At 41.9% G+C, this 20,193-nt stretch overlaps 1 gene segment (V, D, J or C); it reads left to right on the forward strand.

Annotated features, from left to right (window-relative positions):
- Window positions 1-16,382: 16,382 nt before the first annotated feature.
- Window positions 16,383-16,930, forward strand: LOC128046297 (T cell receptor gamma variable 8-like). The segment is given in 2 exon segments: window positions 16,383-16,425; window positions 16,551-16,930. Coding segments are annotated over 2 exon segments (423 nt in total).
- Window positions 16,931-20,193: the final 3,263 nt, after the last annotated feature.

Consider the following 20,193-nt stretch of genomic DNA (forward strand, 5'->3'; position numbering starts at 1 on the left):
TGAGCTATTAAATTCAGCGCTGGTTGTAATAATGATCAACAACACATTTCTAAGTCTTTTCCTGAGATGGTGGTTATGGTTCTTCCTTTGGGGCAATGGCCCCAAGAGGACCTCTAGCCAAATGAAAGTACTGGTCTCCTTCTCTTTCAAAGTCACCAGATTCGGACTCATTGGTTTGGGATGTTCTGATGGTGACAGGGTGACATCCATCATGCCTTGAACTGTGCATGTTCAGATAGTACTAGTGTCTCACAAGCACTGCCTCCTGATCCTCACATAAACCCCATGAGAATTGCTCCAGCACCAGAGGGGCATTGGGTGGAGGGTGAAGCACACAGATTCTGACCGCCCCCTCCCCAACCTGAGGGCCTGGGTTTGAACCCCGAGTCTCTATTGGCATCTGTGTGACCTCAGGAAGCGATTTGAACTCTGCATCTTCATTTCCTCTTCTGGGTAATGAAGTTACAGAGCCCTGTCTCCATGAGAATGAAGAACATGAGTTAACGATGTTGGGTTCATGCAAGTCCTCAACAACATTAGCATCTAGTGTTGGCAGCTCTATGGTAGAAATGGTATTGATAGACTCTACACATACACAGGATCATCGTGAATCATCTCTAATCTCATTTCCCTGCAGACAAGTTGGATGTGGATGGAAGAGGGACTCATTTTCTGCTATTCACCAGAATAACAGAATTAATTAATTAATTAATCCCATTAATCCTCCAAGAGCCCTTGAAGGAAGGTATAGTTATAATCCACACTTTACAGATAAGAGAAATAAAGTTATCTGCTCTTCACCACTATTTTGTTAGTAATACCCATTTAAAGCCAGGTCTCTTTGTTCTCAGATTCTATATTTTGTTACCTTGTGTGTTTTAGCTTCCCCAGCACTCACTTTCAACTGGGAAAACAAAACAAAGCAAAGCAAAAGAAAACGAGACACTCACTGCTTCTTTACTAAAGAGATTCTTCAAGGAGTCAGGGAGAATTTTCTTAAGGACTTATGGGTGCATCTGCCTTCTCCTCATGTATATTCTCTGGAATCACCATACCTACTCCCCTTGTTATCAACACTATGGAAATCCTGCCTTTCTTTGGGAGTGTATCTAGATTAGTAACTGCTTTTTGGGGGGAGTGTAACAATTGTACTGAGAGTCTTGGGCAGAGCAGGACAGTGGATGGTACTCTGAGCATCCTGACACCCCAGCTCCTCCCTTAGACTCAGTGGGCCCTGAGGTCCTCAGAACCTCGCTGCAGAAGCCTCTTGTGTATCCAGGTGCATTTCTGAGGTGGGAGGAGGTGGACATCCTTTTGGTCCAGTCCTTTTTCACTACAGCATGACTGCCACATGGTATGGGGGGAGGAACACTGGACCAGAGTTTCCACCTCACACCCCATAGTTAGCACCTGGCCTACTTGGTCTATTTTAACCAGCTGTGTCACGTCTCCTTGACTATGTCATGTTGCCTAGTTTATCCATCTTTTGAAGAAAGCGTTCAAGCTAAATAATTTCAAATTTCCAGAGCAATTTATAAATTTAATGACTAAAGTCTTAAGGAAGCAGTAATAGCAAATGCTGGAATAGTGCTTTCTGGGGCTGGTCTAGGTACCTGTTATTTAATTCTCATGAGAAGCCTATGAGATATGCATTTTGATCTTTTATATAATTGGGGAAACTGAGGTAGAGAAAAGGTAAGGAGTGTCTACAGAGGGAAATAGCTAATAGGAAACAGAGCTGGGATTTAAACACCAGCAGTTTGGTTACTGGAGCTCTGTTCTTTCCTTCTACAGTAGTTGCTGTTAAAATAGAACAGATTATTTTTACTTTCAATTAAAACAGGGAAATTTTGTTATCAGGCTAAGAGGTGATGAAGACAACAGCCTCTTCCCCTGTCCATATTTGCCTGTCCTTGCTCCTAGACTGAGAAGAGGTTAAATACCAACCTCCCACCTACTAATAGGATTTCTGCAACTAAAGTTCAAGAGACTTGGTTCAATAAAATAAATATTAGAACAACAGGCTACATCCACAGGTAAGCAATAGAAAAGTTAAGCAAACATTTGCATAGTTCCATATCAAAACACTCAAGGCCCAATAGATTTTTATAAAGCTAGAGTGGTCCATACACTTCTCAACAATAAAAAGGGAAACTTCAGATAATAATTCTCAAAGTTTTCCCATTATGCATTCTCTACTGTTTTAGAATTCTTTCTCTCTTTGACTTCATGCGTTGCAATCTTTCTGTCAATCAAGCAGGCTACAGTTAGTTAAGTAATACTTGATTTCCCCCTTTTAAAAAAGCAAAGTCCTATATAACTGTCAACTAGAAATCATGAGTAATAAGAGATAACCAGAGGGACTACACCAAGATGAGCTAATTCAGTCAAAAGGCTAAAAATTACACATTTCTGTTAGCTATGAAAACTTGTCTAAGTGCATGATCTCTGTATGTTCTGTTGGGCTCATTTTCTTTTTTGGCTCTCTCTCTCTTTTTTAAAATTTTTCTTTGAACGGCAGCATGTATTGACTACTTAGTAAGCATCAGGAATTCTGTAGGCAGTTTGTTTGCTTCAAGTATAATGCTCATTTCACTGATGGAAAGACTAGGTCCCAGAGAGACTAGGAAAGACATCCAAGGTTAAGCAGGGAGCAGTGCCAGGATACACATGGGCTAGGTCTGCATTTGTACCACAAAGTAGGTGAATGTCGGGAGAGCGATGTCAAAGGTCAGGATTTTGCTCATCCTGGTGAAAAATAACATCTCATCATGGTTTAAATTCGCTTTTCTTTGACAAGTGAGGACCAAATTCTTTTCATATAGACAAAAACTAAATTTATTTTTCTGTGCAATATTTATTCATGTCCTTTGATCACTTTTTCTATAGAGTAATAATACTAACAAGTATGATGTTCATTTAATTGTATGTCTTGTATTTCTATAGGCACAGGAATAAAATGTATGATGCATGATACATGGGTGGGAAAAAGATCATATTTTTTTCTATTGTCTCAAGTGATACCTTTTAAAGTAAAACCTTTTATGTGTCAGACATAAGCAAACGTATCATTTAAAATTGGAAACTTCTTTTTTTGTTTGTTTTTCATCAATTTAGTATCTGCTAAGCAGGTTCTTTGGGAAAGGAAGTAGAAATCTCTTTGGGAAAGAAAATAAAAGCAACCAGATATAAGAAAGATGAAATCTAACTTAGATCAACTCCTTGAGTTGCATGAATTTGATTAAGCTTCTTCAGCCCAAATACGTGGCCCTCCTCTTATAGATTTGGAACTATTTCTGCATTGAGAAAGCACAGAAGGCAAGAAGGGAAACTTGCAAATCACTGAGTTTTTGCAGCTGATTCCACGGCTAGGGCCCTGCTGGGCAGTGTTTCTTGTGGTTTCCAACTTCTCAGCAACTTCCAGCCCCAACACGCCCTGGGCTGCCCTGGGCTGCCCTGGCCTGGGAGGTGCAGAGAGGGGAGGGCCTTAGGGATGGGGTGACAGCCTGAGTGGCAGCGGGAGGGCGCTGGTGTGGCTGATGAGGTTTCATTTTCTCAGGGTTTTTTATGTTTACGTGCTCTGTCAAATGTGGTTGATTCGTGGAAAATGCTCAAACTGGCCTCTACTGGTTGAGGCTGTTCAAGGGGTAGCTGGGGTGTCACAAGGAAATGAGAACAGTTAAACCACAGCCAACTTTGCTCACTTTCAAAGGGTCACAGCTAATGCAAGAAAAGTCCTCTACATAGGCATGTGATTGTTATCAAACATACTCTAGGCTGTGGGTCCAGTTTCCCCAGGTTTTACAGACAAAGTTCCTCCAATCAAATTTTCTGTGAGTTGAGAACCTCACACCCAGGACTTACCTCCATCCATGCTCACGACCCTATTCTGGAGGAAAAAGCGAGATTATCCCTGTCGTTCCACCAACCACCTGGGCTCTTCCATGATCTGTAACTTACTGAGGCTGGTACTTCTTGGTCTCATTTGCCCAGTGTAGATGGGGTGACACCTGACTCCTGAGCCCAGTGACATGGATAGACTGCAGGTATGGGCAACAGCAGTCTGCTTTGTTTCTCAAAGACAGTAATAAGGAGGCCCTTGCTTCACCTGTGCAATGAAGTGTCCTATATGGAGTCATACAAGTGAAAATGACTTCAGAGTCAACCTGAGCAAGTCTTACTAGAGGACAGTAAGTCAGATGACAGTGTGATGAGTGAATGAGCAAAGGGCTGCTCAGCAAGGTCAACATGAAAACCAGGTGTCCACCCATCTCCCCAGCAGGTCCAGCATGAGGGTCCAGGTCCTAGACTCCATCCATCCAGTCCCAGAGGGAAGCAGCTCTATGGCTGAGAACAAGGCTTTATCTCTCATAGTCTGACCCTAGGGCACATTCAAGTCACACACTGACTTGTTCTCATGATAATGATGAGCAACCAGGAGACCCAGCAGAAGTGCATTAAGGCTTCTTATGGTTGTCAACTGAAAAAAAAAAGCCCACACAAGATAGGAACTGTGAGTTGAGTTCGCTCAATGTCTTATTGAGGACCACAGCCTGGGACATTGACTCTTAGTAGCTCTGAGAAACTGTTCTAAAGTGGTAAGGGTTGGGGGGAGTGAAAAATGTGGAAGTGTTAGTCGCTCAGTCATGTCCAATTCTTTGTGACCCCATTGACTGTAACCCACGAGATTTCTCTGTCCATGGAATTCTCTAGGCAATAATACTGGAGTGGGTTGCTATTTCCTTTTCCAGGGGATCTTCCTGACCCATGGATCAAACCTGTGTCTCCTGCATTGCAGGCAGATTCTTTACCATCTGATCCACCAGGGATGTCAATATATATATAATTTTGATGAAAGGGTACATGCAATCAAGGACACATTTTGGTAGAAGGTTACTGCTAGTCATGAGAATCAAATCTTAGTTATTGGCTTTAATGCTTTATTAAATATTAGACGATACAAGAATTTCAGCTCAAGATTTTTTTCCTGAACATATTTAACTATTTTAAAGTCTGTCTGCCAGCTTTCTCAGAGCGGAGAGTACCTCATTCTTGATCTCCACCCTGGACTCTTCAGGGTGTGTTAAAAGTCAGGGACTACAGTTGCTAATGACTCAATACTAGTAGAGACAAAAGGTGAATGACATTCTTCAGTTGGCAGTGCCCCCTCATGGTCATAAATTGCATGAAGGATTGGAAGGTATTTCATGATCATTTTGGCCAATGATGCTAAGAATATTCACTTCTAGGTCAAGCCAGGATTTCACTGATAGGCCAATCGATGTGCTATTACTGGAATGGGCCCTATTAACAGTAGCCTAAAGCCTCTATATCACCTATCTTACTAATCTCTTATGGTCCAGGAAAAGCTTCCCTCTTGTTGCTTCTTCTCATACCTGAGTTACACTATTACAATTATTGATCTCATAAAGAACTGTATATTTATTCAATCCTTTCAAGACTCATAGTCATCATTACTTTTATCAGTGGCTCAGCCACATATTTGTCATGCAGCAATCTTATAAGATAGATAGAATACAAGTAATACAGGTAGTTGTGTTAATAAAGTTAGCCAAACATTTAAGCCAAGAGCTTTTAGCACCAAACCAGCGTTTTAAGAGATCTTGAAGACTGGGGAGTGGATCACTTAAAGAAGAATTCTGAGTTTTTATGTGGGTTCTTAAATGTGTTGTCATAGAGGATTCATCTGGTGTGAAAAAAGCACTCTTCAGTTTGAATTATGGCACAGATGCCTCCTGAGATGCTGTAAGGATACTGAGGACCACTCAGCTTTGTAACATGACTTTCTCATCGTAGAGAACTCAGAATTCAGTAGGTTAATAGCCTGTCTGATTACTGTTATGTATAGTCGGCTGCATGAATTTGTTAAAGCTTTCATATGGCCAGCTACATCTTTGGATCCTGTGAAGGCACAAAAACACCTGCTAAATGGTCATACCACTGAATTACAGATCATTTGAGCCATTAGGCTTATACCAATGGTATATTTGCTGGGGCCATATCTAAACTGGCCTGAAGGTGACCTTGAATCCACAGGAAACCTAGGGTACATCTTATGATACATCCTGGAAGAAACCAAGGCCATTAATTGGTTCCTTAAATTCGTTAAACTCTATTAGGAGCAGCTCACTATATCTCCAGTCCTCTGATCCAGTCTGTCTTGTGTTTCTGTCTCTAAGGGTAATGATATATTGGCATTTTTCACAAGGTACAAAGCCCAGCTGCCTAGCATTATTAGAAAAACTCCTGACATATGGGAGCTTTTCTGCTAAAAGGACCATAGCCTGGTGTTAACCATATAAATCCATCTCATGATTGTGGAAGTGTTCCCCTAATAAAGTGGGAAGATTTTAGTTTTCTCTTATACCATGAGGTGTACAGGATCTTAGTTCCCCAACAAGGGATTGCACTTGCAACCTCCGCAATGGAAGTATGGAGTCTTAACCACTGGCCTGCCAGGGAAGTCCCAAGGTTAACAGTTTTTGACTGACTCAGCTCTTTGTTCTAGTGGAGCTTGAGAAACCTTTCAAGAATATTCATATTTATGGTCACTGTTAGAGTAGGTATTATTGATCAGCTGAGTGAGGGCATCCTATCTTGTAATATCAATAGTGGCCTGAACAAGACTATGACTTCTTTCTTTTAAATAAATTTCCTAAGTGAAATTCAAGCAGTGTCTTGGAAGGGCAAAACACACCACGGTTAACGAAAGGACTGGAAATAGGTAATTAACCACAAGCCCAACAACTGGATTGATATCTAAAATCTGCACAAGCTCCTTCTCAAATGGAAAAACACTTGATTCTGTGCAGAAGTCCAAGAAATTAAGAAAACATGGCTTGCGTTTGGCATCTTGGGACAACTGTCTCGTTCCGATTCTTTGCATCCTGGTCCAGATGTGCCCTCTCCATTTGAGTATCACGTTAAGGTGATCTTGGGTTACAGTTCCCTCCCAGGATCAGATGCCACTGAAGCAACTTAGCACGCGTGCACTACAGACTAGTCTGGTGCAGGGGTCATTTTCCAGCGGGAAATATAAATCCAAGAATCAGTTTCCTTTAGTTTTGTTGCAGATGAGCAAAAGTACCTGTTAGGGGCCTTTCCATCTAGGATGGACTATGTCTTTCCGAGTGCTCTTCTTGTACACTGGTCACTGCAAGAGAACTAAGGGTCCCAAAACAAACATCTTTATGGTCAACTGTTTTTTGTTTTTTTTTTTACAAATGTGCTAAGTCAATTTAATGAGGAAAATGTGGTCTTTTCAACAAATATTTATGTGTCAACTGGATATTCAAAGTGAAAAAAACTTACTTTCTTACCTCCAAATGCATTCAAAATGGCCAGGAGAGGGTGGTATAAGTTAGCAAAAGTATCTAAATAGAATTAAGGTAGCTTCCCTGGTGGCTCAGATGTTACAAAAATCTGCCCACAATGCTGGAGACCTAGGTTCAATCCCTGGGTTGGGAAGATCCCCTGGAGGAGGGAATGGCTACCCACTCCAGTATTCTTGCCTGGAGAATTCTATGGACAGAGGAGCCTGGTGGGCTACAGTCTGTGGAGTTGCAAAGAGTTGGACACATTGAGGAACTATCACTCACACGGAGTAAAACAATATCACATTATGCATCAATCCAACATTCCAAAGAGGACAGAAATTGATCGCTGAATCACAAACAACCTAGCAATTTACAGTTAGAATTGAACATGGAACAGTAGACTGGTTCCAAATAGGAAAAGGAGTACGTCAAGGCTGTACATTGTTACCCTGCTTATTTAACTTCTATGCAGAGTATATCATGAGAAATGCTGGGCTAGAGGAAGCACAAGCTGGAGTCAAGATTGCCTGAGCAAGGCACAGGCTCTGGAGACTGGCTGACTTGGTTCAAATTCTTCATTCCCTAGACAACCTCAGTTCAGTTCAGTTCAATCACTCAGTCGTGTCTGACTCTTTTCCACCCCATAAACTGCGGCACACCAGGCCTCCCTGTCCATCACCAACTCCCGGAGTTCACTCAAACTCACGTCCATCGAGTCAGTGATGCCATCCAGCCATCTCATCCTCTGTCATCCCCTTCTCCTCCTGCCCCCAATCCCTCCCAGCATCAGAGTCTTTTCCAGTGAGTCAACTCTTCCCATGAGGTGGCCAAAGTACTGGAGTTTCAGCTTTAGCATCATTCCTTCCAAAGAACATCCAGGGCTGATCTCCTTCAGAATGGACTGGTTGGATCTCCTTGCAGTCCAAGGGACTCTCAGGAGTCTTCTCCAACACCACAATTCAAAAGCATCAGTTCTTCGGTGCTCAGCTTTCTTCACAGTCCAACTCTCACATCCATACATGACCACTGGAAAAACCATAGCCTTGACTAGACGGACCTTTGTTGGCAAAGTAATGTCTCTGCTTTTCAATATGCTATCTAGGTTGGTCATAACTTTTCTTCCAAGGAGTAAGCATCTTTTAATTTCATGGCTGCAATCACCATCTGCAGTGATTTTGGAGCCCCCAAAATAAAGTCTGATATTGTTTCCACTGTTTCCCCATCTATTTGCCATGAATGGTGGGACTAGATGACATAATCTTCATTTTCTGAATGTTGAGCTTTAAGCCAACTTTTTCACTCTCCTCTTTTACTTTCATCAAGAGGCTTTTTAGCTCCTCTTCACTTTCTGCCATAAGGGTGGTGTCATCTGCATATCTGAGGTGATTGATATTTCTCCTGGCAATTTTGACTCCAGCTTGTGCTTCCTCTAGCCCAGCATTTCTCATGATATACTCTGCATAGAAGTTAAATAAGCAGGGTAACAATATACAGCCTTGACGTACTCCTTTTCCTATTTGGAACCAGTCTGTTGTTCCATGTTCAATTCTAACTGTTGCTTCCTGCCTGCATATAGGTTTCTTAAGAGGCAGGTCAGGTGGTCTGATATTCCCATCTCTTTCAGAATTTTCCACAGTTTCTTGTGATCCACAGAGTCAAAGGCTTTGGCATAGTCAATAAAGCAGAAATAGATGTTTTTCTGGAACTCTCTTGCTTTTTCCATGATCCAGCGGATGTTGGCAATTTGATCTCTGATTCCTCTGCCTCTTCTAAAACCAGCTTGAACATCTGGAAGTTCACGGTTCAAGCCTGGCTTGGAGAATTTTGAGCATTACTTTACTAGCATGTGAGATGAGTGCAATTGTGCGGTAGTTTGAGCATTCTTTGGCATTGCCTTTCTTTGGGACTGGAATGAAAACTGACATTTCCAGTCCTGTGGCCGCTGCTGAGTTTTCCAAATTTGCTGGCGTATTGAGTGCAGCACTTTCATGACATCATCTTCCAGGATTTGAAAGAGCTCAACTGGAATTCCATCACCGCCAATAGCTTTGTTGGTAGTGATGCTTTCTAAGGCGCACTTGACTTCACATTCCAGGATGTCTGGCTCTAGGTGAGTGATCACACCATCGTGATTATCTGGGTCATGAAGACCTTTTTTATACAGGTCTTCTGTGTATTCTTGCCATCTCTTCTTAATATCTTCTGCTTCTGTTAGGTCCATACCATTTCTGTCCTTTATCAAGCCCATCTTTGCATGAAATGTTCCCTTGGCATCTCTAATTTTCTTGAAGAGATCTCTAGTCTTTCCCATTCTGTTGGTTTCCTCTATTTCTTTGCACTGATCACTGAGGAAGGCTTTCTTATCTCTCCTTGCTATTCTTCCAGTAAGTTACTTAACCTCCCCAAACCCGTGTTTCATATGTAAAATGGTCATCAAACTATATAGAAAGAAAGACACTCATTTAGAGGTAATGATAAAATTCTAGTATTTCTTTATAGACTATTTCCCATATAACTGCCAGGTATCTGCGGCTGAAATAGAAATAGACTGGATGCTGTAACATTCTCCCCAAGGAATCAATGATTTGGCAACTCTCCTAACATGACCACATAATTCTGGTGTCTTCATATGTGACAGGTAAAATTGTCAGGAGAAGCCAAAGAAGTACATTTACCCTTGTAAGCTTGAACTCATTCTCCCATCATAGCGAACTGACCAGCTGCCCTGGGCTACATCCCACAAGCCAACAGAGCCCAGCAAAGCTGATAAAATAGAATGGCAGGGGTGGCAGAGAGAAATTAAATATAATAAAGGGAAAGGAAGCTATTTAAAGATACTGATAGCAATAAAAATTAGTATTAGGAAGTTCGAGAAAGAGGGATGAAGGGCAGAGTGGGAATGAGAGGAAAATAGCAGATAAGGGAGACAGTGTCATAGAGATAAAAAGAGTTAGTGAGGAGGGAAATGTACACACAGAATTATAGATCTATAATGAAAGGAGAGAGAGAGATAATAAAAGAGAGGTGAGTAAAAAGACAGAGAGGGATAGAAACCAAGGGATAATGAGATGGAAACAGAGAGATGGAGAGGAGGAGGGAATATTAATATTGAGAAATAAGAGTAGAAAGAGATTTTCATATAAATACAGTGAGAGAGAGAGGTAAACACCAGAGACAGAGATGGAGAGATAGGGAAATACACAGGAAGAGAATCAGAAATGGAAGCAGAGACACAGTGACAGAGCTATAGACAGAAGAATATATCTGGCCACATACAGTGTGATATACATGCTAAGATGGATATACAGAAATAGGGGGGAATATTGTGAGAGAGAGAGAGAAAGAAAGAGAGGGAGAAAGAAAATTAAAGATATGCATATTTATATACATATTGTTACAAACTATTTACATAGTTACACAGTATATGAATATATTTTATGTAATAAATTAATAATATGTTTTATTTCATTTCTATTTATATATATTTTCCATTTATATATATTCTTTCTACCTATCTATAGCTATGTCTATCTATTTATTTATCAATTATTTATCTACCTATCATCTATCTAACTGCATAATAAACTGGTATAACAAACATCCCAAACACACAGTAGCTTAAAACAATAATTAATTCTCACAAGCCCACAGGTCAGCCGGGCTATTCTGCTGATCTGGGTCAGATTTCGCTGTTGACCAGCCAGGCCCAAGCTAACCCATCAGCTACCATCATGTGACCTGGTCAAGATGACCTGGGCTGAAATGAATCAGCTCTGTTTCAGGTGGGACTTCATCCTCCAGCTAACTAGGTGGATGTGTTCTCATGACAGTGGGGGCATCCAAGAGAGTCGCCGGGAGTGCATTAGGCCTCTTTTGTTGTGGTTGTTCAGTCATTCAGTTGTACCCGACTCTTTTCGACACCCATGGACTGCAGCACACCAGACCTCCCTGTGCATCTCCAATAATTGGAGTTTACTCAAACTCAAGTCCATTGAGTCAGTGATGAAGGAGTACAAACAGTCAGGCACACATCTGAGCAGTAGGTTGCTGCTAGCCATGAGAGTCAGATCTTAGTTAATAGTTTCAGTTCATTTCTAAGCATGGGAAGGTGAAAAGTTTTGTATTCATAATTTTTTTCCTGATAATATCTAACTATCCAAAGTCTTGATTTGCCAGCTTCCCTAAGCACAGATTACCTCAATCCTGGTGTTCATCCTGAAGTTTTTTCGTGGTGTGTTAAACATCAGTAGCTGCAGTGGTTAATGGGTTAATGCCCCAATCCTAGTAGAGCCAGTTAGTGAGCAACATGCTTTAGTTGGCAAGGTCTAGATTTGGAACTAGAGCTCCATAACTAGTGAGGAGAATGGCACTTCTCGTTTGAGGGGCTGAAATTCACATCGCAAGGAGTGAGTTCCAATTCTGGAAATATTACTGTGACCACACCTGGTCCCCTATCTCTTATTGATTGCAATTGTAACTCCTGAATCTGAGGACTCTGTAAAATAAAGGGTATCAAGCAGATAGGAAAAGGAAATCATAAAGTGAGTGTTATTGAACAAATGATGAGTTTCCCTTATTATTATTATTATTTTTTACTGCAGATCTTCCCTGGCCTGGACTCGAGCCTGAAGCCTGTATGTGCATCAGGTGAAGACAGAAGGAAGGGGGCACTCAGTGGGCCAGGAGCCCTGCGTTTCTGTTTTTGCTTCTTTTGTCCTTTCTCATTCTTTCCCACCCCTCACCCCCCACACCACACCCCCACCCCACACCCACATCCCGGTGACTGTGATAGCAGTAGTGACTACAGGAGGTTAAACCCTGAGGGAAGAGACCTTCTCTCTCACACAAGACCCTGTGGTCCCAAGAGCACATGGAGAATCCCAGTGGCTTTTGCTCTCTCTCTGTTGTCTCCCTTCTTGGTGCAGAAGGCAGCCACAGTTGCAGAAATGCACGGCAGAGCAAATATACTAAAGTCCACTTATCTGGTCCAAGAACCAGAGGGACAATTCCTGTGAGCTGGAAAATGGTATAGAGATTGCAGAGAGGATGTTAAGAAAAAAAATCTTATATAACTGGTGTTTGACTAGGATCACCCGCCTCCCCCGCCCATATGCACAGGCATAAATGTGAGGAAAAACAGACTTCACAAATTGATATTAAATGTAAACAACTACCTAGGGCCTATACTCAGCTTCCCTGGTGGCTCAGATGATAAAGAATCTGCCTGCAATGCAGGAGATCTGGGTTCAAGCCCTGGGTCATGAAGATTCCCCTGGAGAAGAGAACAGCAATCCATTCCAGTATTCTTGCCTGGAAAATCCCATAGACAGAGGAGCCTGGCAGGCTACATACAGTCCATGGGGTTGCTAAGAGTCGGACACGACTTCACTTTCACTTTCACTTTTCACTTTCATGCATTGGCGAAGGAAATGGCAACCCACTCCAGTGTTCTTGCCTGGAGAATCCCAAGGATGGCGGAGCCTGGTGGGCTGCTGTCTATGGGGTCGCACAGAGTCGGACCCGACTGAAGCGACTTAGCAGCAGCAGCAATGGGTCAATTAATTCTCTGCTAACAACAGCACAAAAACCACAGCCAAAAAAAAAAAAATATATATATCAGCTTTCTCCATAGTATTTAAGCACTCTCTAGAGCCCATAGGATTGTATTGAAAATGTGCAGAATACAATCCACAATTCCCCAACAGGTGAAGAACCAGGAAGATCTCGACATCACACTGTGGAAAACCTAGTAAACAGAGGCCAATCCTGACGTTATCACAGGATTTTTTTATGCCCGTGGAAGAAATTGGGGAGATGGACATAGAGATAGAAAGACATACAGTTGAGAGAGATATAAATCGAGAATTAGAAAAGAAAAGACAGGCGGCAGAGTAGGCAGGCAGAGAGATATAAAGAGAGAAAGAGAGATAAGGAGAGAGAGAGTAAGACAGAAGAGAGATGAAGAGAAACAGAGAAGGGGAAGGGGACAGAGCTGGAAAGAAAGGCAGAGAAAGACTTAGAGGGGTGAGCAGTGATAGTAAATACAGAAGATCCGTGGACACAGAGATGGAGAGACAGAGACCAGTCTAGACAAGTGGTGGAGAAAGCCATGAAGAGACGAGGAAACAGAACAGTAGAGAAAGAGAGCGAGAGAGCCAGTGCAAGAGACAGAGCTGAAAAACGCTTAAGAGAATTGAGTTTTCTTATTTCTCTTTTCCTTTCTTTCTTTTTTTCTTCCAATTTCTCACCCTGGACCCCTATCTGTCTCTTTCTTTGGGTACATTGTGTCTAATGAATATATTCTAGTGCCAATATATTGTAATGTTTTCAACATCATAGTTGATAGTTCTTTCACATTCTAGTTTTTTCTCTTACTTTTTTTTGTGTTTGAAAATTTTTCTTTCAACTCTAGACTAATGGAAATTTTCTCCTTTCTTATTTTTTTTTTGAATTTATTTGCTTATCTTTGGCCATGTAGCTTGGCATGTGGGATTCTAGTTTCCAGACCAGGGGTCTGACTGGTGCCCTGCAGTGGAAGCATGCAGTCTCACCCACGGGACCGCCAGCGAAGTTCCTCTCCTTTTTTATTTTTAAACCATGAAGCTTCTGTTCCCAAAAGGATTTTCCAGAACTCCAAGGCACCTGCACTTGCTTCATGTACAACAGCCTGGAACAGTCTCAGATTAGTTCATGTCCTCTGCACCGTTGGTCCTGGTGGCATAGGGAAGACCAGCTGTAGTCCTGTCCCTTCCTCACTCCCCAGCTGTCTGTCATGAGCCTAGAAAATGAATTATCTGAGAGAGGGTGGCCCAAACATTTTATTATACATATTTTAAACATATATCCCAGCATGTTACAAAAGTAGTGGGTGAGAATCTGTATGCACATCATTTCAGTTCCACTATGGTGTCACTATCCTTGTCTGATATACTTATCCATATATGAGTCCAAGTAAATCAAAGGGGAAAATTTTAATAGTGTCACCACAGACATGCTTGTCCTTGAGTCCTGGTGACATGAACAAACATTTCTGTTAGATTTATGCCTCATAGTGGAAACACAGTGTATCTGAACACCTTTCAATAGGTTTATCATTCCTTGTGGTGATTGCAGCCATGAAGTTAAAAGACGCTTACTCCTTGGAAGGAAAGTTATGGCCAATCTAGACAGCATATTAAAAAGCAGAGACATTGCTTTGCCAACAAAGATCCATCTAGTTAAGGCTTTGGTTTTTCCAGTAGTCATATATGGATGTGAGAGTTGGACTGTGAAGAAAGCTGAGCACTGAAGAATTAATGCTTTTGAACTGTGGTGTTGGAGAAGACTCTTGAGAGTCCCTTGGACTGCAGGGAGATCCAACCAGTCCATTCTGAAGGAGATTAGCCCTGGGATTTCTTTGGAAGGAGTGATGCTAAAGCTGAAATTCCAATACTTTGGCCACCTCATGCGAAGAGTTCACTCACTGGAAAAATTCTGATGCTGGAAGGGATTGGGGGCAGGAGGAGAAGGGGACGACAGAAGATGAGATGGCTGGATGGTATCACCGACCTGATGGGCGTGAGTCTGAGTGAACTCCGGGAGTTAGTGATGGACAGGGAGGCCTGGCGTGCTGCAATTCATGGGGTCGCAGAGTCGGACACGACTGAGTGACTCAACTGAACTGACTGTATATGCAGGAACTAGTCATGTTCTTTACTCTTTTTTTTTTTCATTTTGTCTATTTTGAATGATTTCTTTCTTTTAAAACTCAATTTATTTAAACAAACAAACCATTTGAGTGTTTCTCCCATCTCCTGCCACTTGCCTCTGGCAACCACTGATCTGTTCTCTGTTTCTCCACATGTAAGAGAGATTTATGATATTTGTCTTTCTCTGTCTTACTTTTTCACTCAGCATAATGCTCTTAAGTTCCACCCATATTGTTGCGAATATCTCAGGGGTATTCCATTGCATACATGTACTATAGCTTCTTTACCCATTCATCTGTTTGCTGATGGACACTTAGGTTGTTTCTGAGTCTTGACTGTTGTAAACAAAGCAGCAATGAACACGGGAGTGAAGATACCTTTTCAAGTCAGTTTTTTTTTTTTTTTTTTTTCAGATCAATACCCACAAGTAGAATTGCTGATCACATGGCAGTTGCATTTTCAATTTTTCAGGGACCCTTCATACTGTTTTGATAGCAACTGTGCCAATATACATTTCCACCAAGAGTGCACAAGTGTTCTATTTTCTCCTTATTCTCACCCACACTTGTTAGTTCACGTCTTGTTGATAACAGCCATTCTCACAGCGGTGAGATGACATCTCATTGTTGTTTTGATATCCATTTTCCTGAATTTCAGATAAACATCATATTTTTTTTAGTGTAAGTATATCCGAATGTTACACAGTACTATGTAAGACATTTTTCTCCACCAAATCTAGCAACCTTAGGTGAAGGGCTTTTACTTGATGATGAAAAAATTTCTCTTATTTAATTGATTTGTAAGCACACACACTTCCACATTTAACTTTGAAGAGAGTTAAATGTAGATCAACACACCTGGTATCAATTTCTTGTCATAAAAGAGGGGTGAATGCTTATTGTATTTGTGGGTGGTTGCCTCAAAGTTTACCTACAGATGTAAAAAGGAAGGTAGTGCAGGGAAATGATAGAAAGGTGGTTCCTTGAGAGAAAGACTATGGCAGCGTCATTAACACTGAAATACTGAGCTGCAGGGAACTTAGCCTGATTCAGGTCTGCTCACTTCACCAGGCAACAGGCAAGCTTTGTCCATGTTTCACTGTGCACCTCCTATCTGATCCCTCTGCTTGCAGTTCTGAGCTCTCAGAGCTCAGGCTTTTCTTCTCCTGTGGGGGAGGTGGCTGCTCCCAGCCTGCCCTCCAGAAAGGGGTTGGTGCAAAGAGGCAGGGCTCCTCCCCAGGCCTCACCCAGCACCCACCCCTTCTGGAATCAGCCTGGTGGTCTTTAAGAGAGATCCTCGCTGACTCCTCTGCCTGTCACGTCTTCTGGGAAACTCGGTCTAGCTCACTGTCCCAGGCATGCTGTGGGTCCCAGCACTCCTTCTGATTTTCCTGGCTCCTGGTAAGTGTGTTGCCTGGATGCTCTGGGGATTTTTCTGTAATTTTTGGCGATGGTGAGGGGGAGGGTCATACTAAGAAATGGTGTTTCCTCTTTCTCATGACTTTTTGTTGCTTTCCCCCTTGCAGTCACACAGGTATCTTCCAACATGGAAGAGGACAAGTTGTCAGTCATGAGGGCGACTGGGTCATCTGTTGTAATCGATTGTGATCTTACACAAAACTATATCCACTGGTACAAATTCCAGGAGGAAACTGTACCCCGACGCCTTCTCTACTATGATGTCTACTACTCAAAGGTTGTATTGGACTCAGGAATCAGTGAAGGGAAATACCACGTTTACAAAGGCACAGGGAAGAGCTACACGCTCGTAATCTCAAACTTGCAAGAAAGTGATTCTGGCACGTACTACTGTGCTGTCTGGGAGAAGCACATTGGTTTAGACTTCCTTTACACTGCACTGGAAATTTTGCTTGTGGCTGCCAAAACAGCCCTGATACACAGATAGACCAACCCCTTCTCACTTCTTGCCCCCAATTCTTTTTACTCTGAATGAAGAGAAATCCTGAGCTCAATGCCCAGCCCCAGTCACTGCCACCTCCCACCTCCCCTTAGTAGCTGTTGTTTGTTGTGTAGCTAACAGTTAAAGATTTTTCCTAAAAGCAAGTCTCCATCTTAAGGCTTCAGGCAAGCAGCTGGTAGGCAGCCTATTCTTTTAACTTCCCTAGGAGCTGGTGGAGTCTATTCAACCATCTCTTGAGGACAGACAGAGCACCTCGGATTGATTTATTAAGGGGAATATTTAGGAGAACAAATTGAAAGGTTAGTTATATTGAATCATTTATCTGATCATTTTCCAGAGAAGATGGCTAGGAATGAAGCATCTTCATCATTCACGATTATGAAATATGAGAAAAGATGGAGTCAAAACTTGGATTCCTGAAGCCCAAGCTGGTATCTGACCTATCTTTTGGACAAGTTGATATTTTTCTCATATAAACAACCAGGGCATGAAATGTAGGAAAAGGGGGATTGATGTAGCTATGCCAATCATAGTATTCTACTTACACCTTCTGTTGAAGTTCAGCCCACAGCCAGAACTGTTCTGTATTAAACAAGTAAAGCCAGAGGTTCTTTTCACTCTCACCCCCGATATTGACATGACCAAGTCCCAAACTGGAATGAGACTCAGATTTTTTTCAATAATTCAAGTTAAAGAACATTTTGGGTGAACAATTAAACAATGAGTGGTATCTATATCAATTGAAAAGTCATATAAGAAATGACTTTCTTATTGGGTTAGGTTTAAGGACATAAAATTAATATTGAAGTACAGAAATGCTATATTTATATGCATGTGGTTTCTTATGTATGCAGTCTCTTGTGTATGTGTGTGGGCTAAGTTGTTTCAGTTGTGTCTGACTCTGTGAGATCCTATGGACCGTATCCTGCCAGAGATAGGCTGTACTGTCCATGGGATTCTCCAGGCAAGAATACTGGAGTGGGTTGCCATGCCCTCCTCTAGGGGGTCTTTCCACCCCAGGGATCGAACCTGGGTCTCCTGCATCTTCTGCATTGCAGGCAGATTCTTCACCACTGAGTCACCAGGGGAGCCCCTCTTGTCTGCTGCTGCTGCTGCTGCTGCTGCTAAGTCGCGTCAGTTGTGTCCGACTCTGTGCGACCCCATAGACGGCAGCCCAGCAGGCTCCTCTGTCCCTGGGATTCTCCAGGCAAGAACATTGGAGTGGGTTGCCATTTCCTTCTCCAATCTCTTGTGCATAGTATCCTCCAAATTTCTATCAGAACAGTGTTTCTTAATGTGTGGTCCATGGACCACACCTGAGTCAGAAGCATTGGGTTGGAATAAAAGTGCCCATTCTGGATGGCACCTAATATAGGGAACACAAACCTTGGAATAAAGCCTGAAAATGTGCATTTTACAATAAGTTCCATAGCTGATTCTTACTCACTGATTTATATCAATTTATATCAACTGCTGTGCTAGCAGTAACAGATAAAGTGACATGTCTCCCTCTGAAATGGGCCAGTGCCTGGCCTTAAACAGGAGTGGATTCTAGAACAGTGTTCATGGGCTTGTCCCCATCCCAGACGTCCTTCCTTTCTTGTTGCATCCTGGGTGCTGCTGCTCTTCCAGGTCATCACATTTCTCCATGAGAATCCCACAACCACAGGTCAAAGTTTCTGGTCCCTCTCACTCCTGTGACTGCAGGCAAGAAGGAATTGGATAGTAAGTGCACTGACTTTAACTTGGACCTCAGTAGCAGGGACCACACACTATTTTGGAGTTTTAAAAAAGATTGAAACAAAAACTTCTTGTCATTTATATTTTCCCAATGTTGTTTAGGCTTTGTTCTGCACACTTATTTCTTTGATCCACTTTGAATTTAAATTTTGCATAAAATTGGACCTGCACAAATGGAGAGACATAACATATTCATGAAGGAAAAGATCAATATCATAAAGATGCTGATCTTTCCTAAATTCATGTAAGTAAATTGACTATAATTCCTATCAGAATTAAGAAATATTTTGTTTTTGTTCTATGATATAGAACAAATTGTTTGAAACACAGAGAATTTCTATTTATTGGATAAAGCATGATTAAGTAATGAAACAGCCCAAGTATTTGTGTAAATAATGACAGGAATAGCACTATCTTATTCACTATGTGGGGCTTCCCTGGTGATTCAGATGGTAAAGAATCCACCTACCAATGCAGGAGATGTGGGTTCAACCCCTGGGTCGGGAAGATCCCCTGGAGAAGGAAATGGTGACCCCCTCCAGCATTCTTGCCTGGAGAATCCCATGGACGGAGGAGCCTGGCAGGCTATAGTCCCTGGGATCTGAAAAAGCTGGACACGACTTAATGACCAAACAACAACAACAACATTATCATTTCCTAGGAGTCATCCTGACACAATAAATGCTGGTTTTGGTGTGAGATGACTCTAAATTAGAAAGTGGAGTTATAGGTTCTGAATTTAAACAGTGGACTTCATAAGTTAGTGTGGCTTTTGTTTCTAATGACCAGGGAAACATGATATCTTTTTGCTTCTAGAATTTTGGTTGTGCTAGTAGCTAATACATGAACTGACCCTTACTGAAAGCTTCTTATGTGGATGATATTGTTCTGTATCTTGCATGCATTTTCTAGTAAATCCTCATTACTCACCTTGTGGTGTTACAATATTTCTCCCTGCCCCTACTTTATAGATGTGTTTTTGTAAGTTGTTAAAATTAAGTTCCTTCAAATGAAGCCACACAGCTCTATCTGGTGATTCAACCCAGACTACCCGAATCAATGGTTCACATAGTTAATTATCTATCCCTCCGCTAGGATACAGACATAGAGCAAGAGTACCAAAGCCAAGGCCCTAAGACAAGACAGCCCCATGGGCAGGAGTGTAAGTGCATGGGCTTCTGAGTGTCACAGATTAAACTTTAAACCCCAGTTCTTTATTTATTAGCTATATGAAAATGCAAAAATTCATTATGTTGTCCTCATTGACCAATTGGGAGTAATTACACCCAACTCAGTTATTACAGAGATAAGATCACACATATGGAATGTCTCCCACCAGGTATCCATTTAGCTGGCACAGAATCAGTACTAGTCGGTGGTCCCTTCTCTAACATGAAGGTTCTGAGGTGAAATAGAAGCTCTGGCTCTGGCCCTGCTGATCCTCTTCACTCCCTGTATCAGGGGGCCCGAAACTCAGCTAACACATGACCTGACCAAGGGGAGTAAGT

The sequence above is a fragment of the Budorcas taxicolor genome, chromosome 4, assembly GCF_023091745.1.
Source record: "Budorcas taxicolor isolate Tak-1 chromosome 4, Takin1.1, whole genome shotgun sequence".
NCBI lineage: Eukaryota > Metazoa > Chordata > Mammalia > Artiodactyla > Bovidae > Budorcas > Budorcas taxicolor.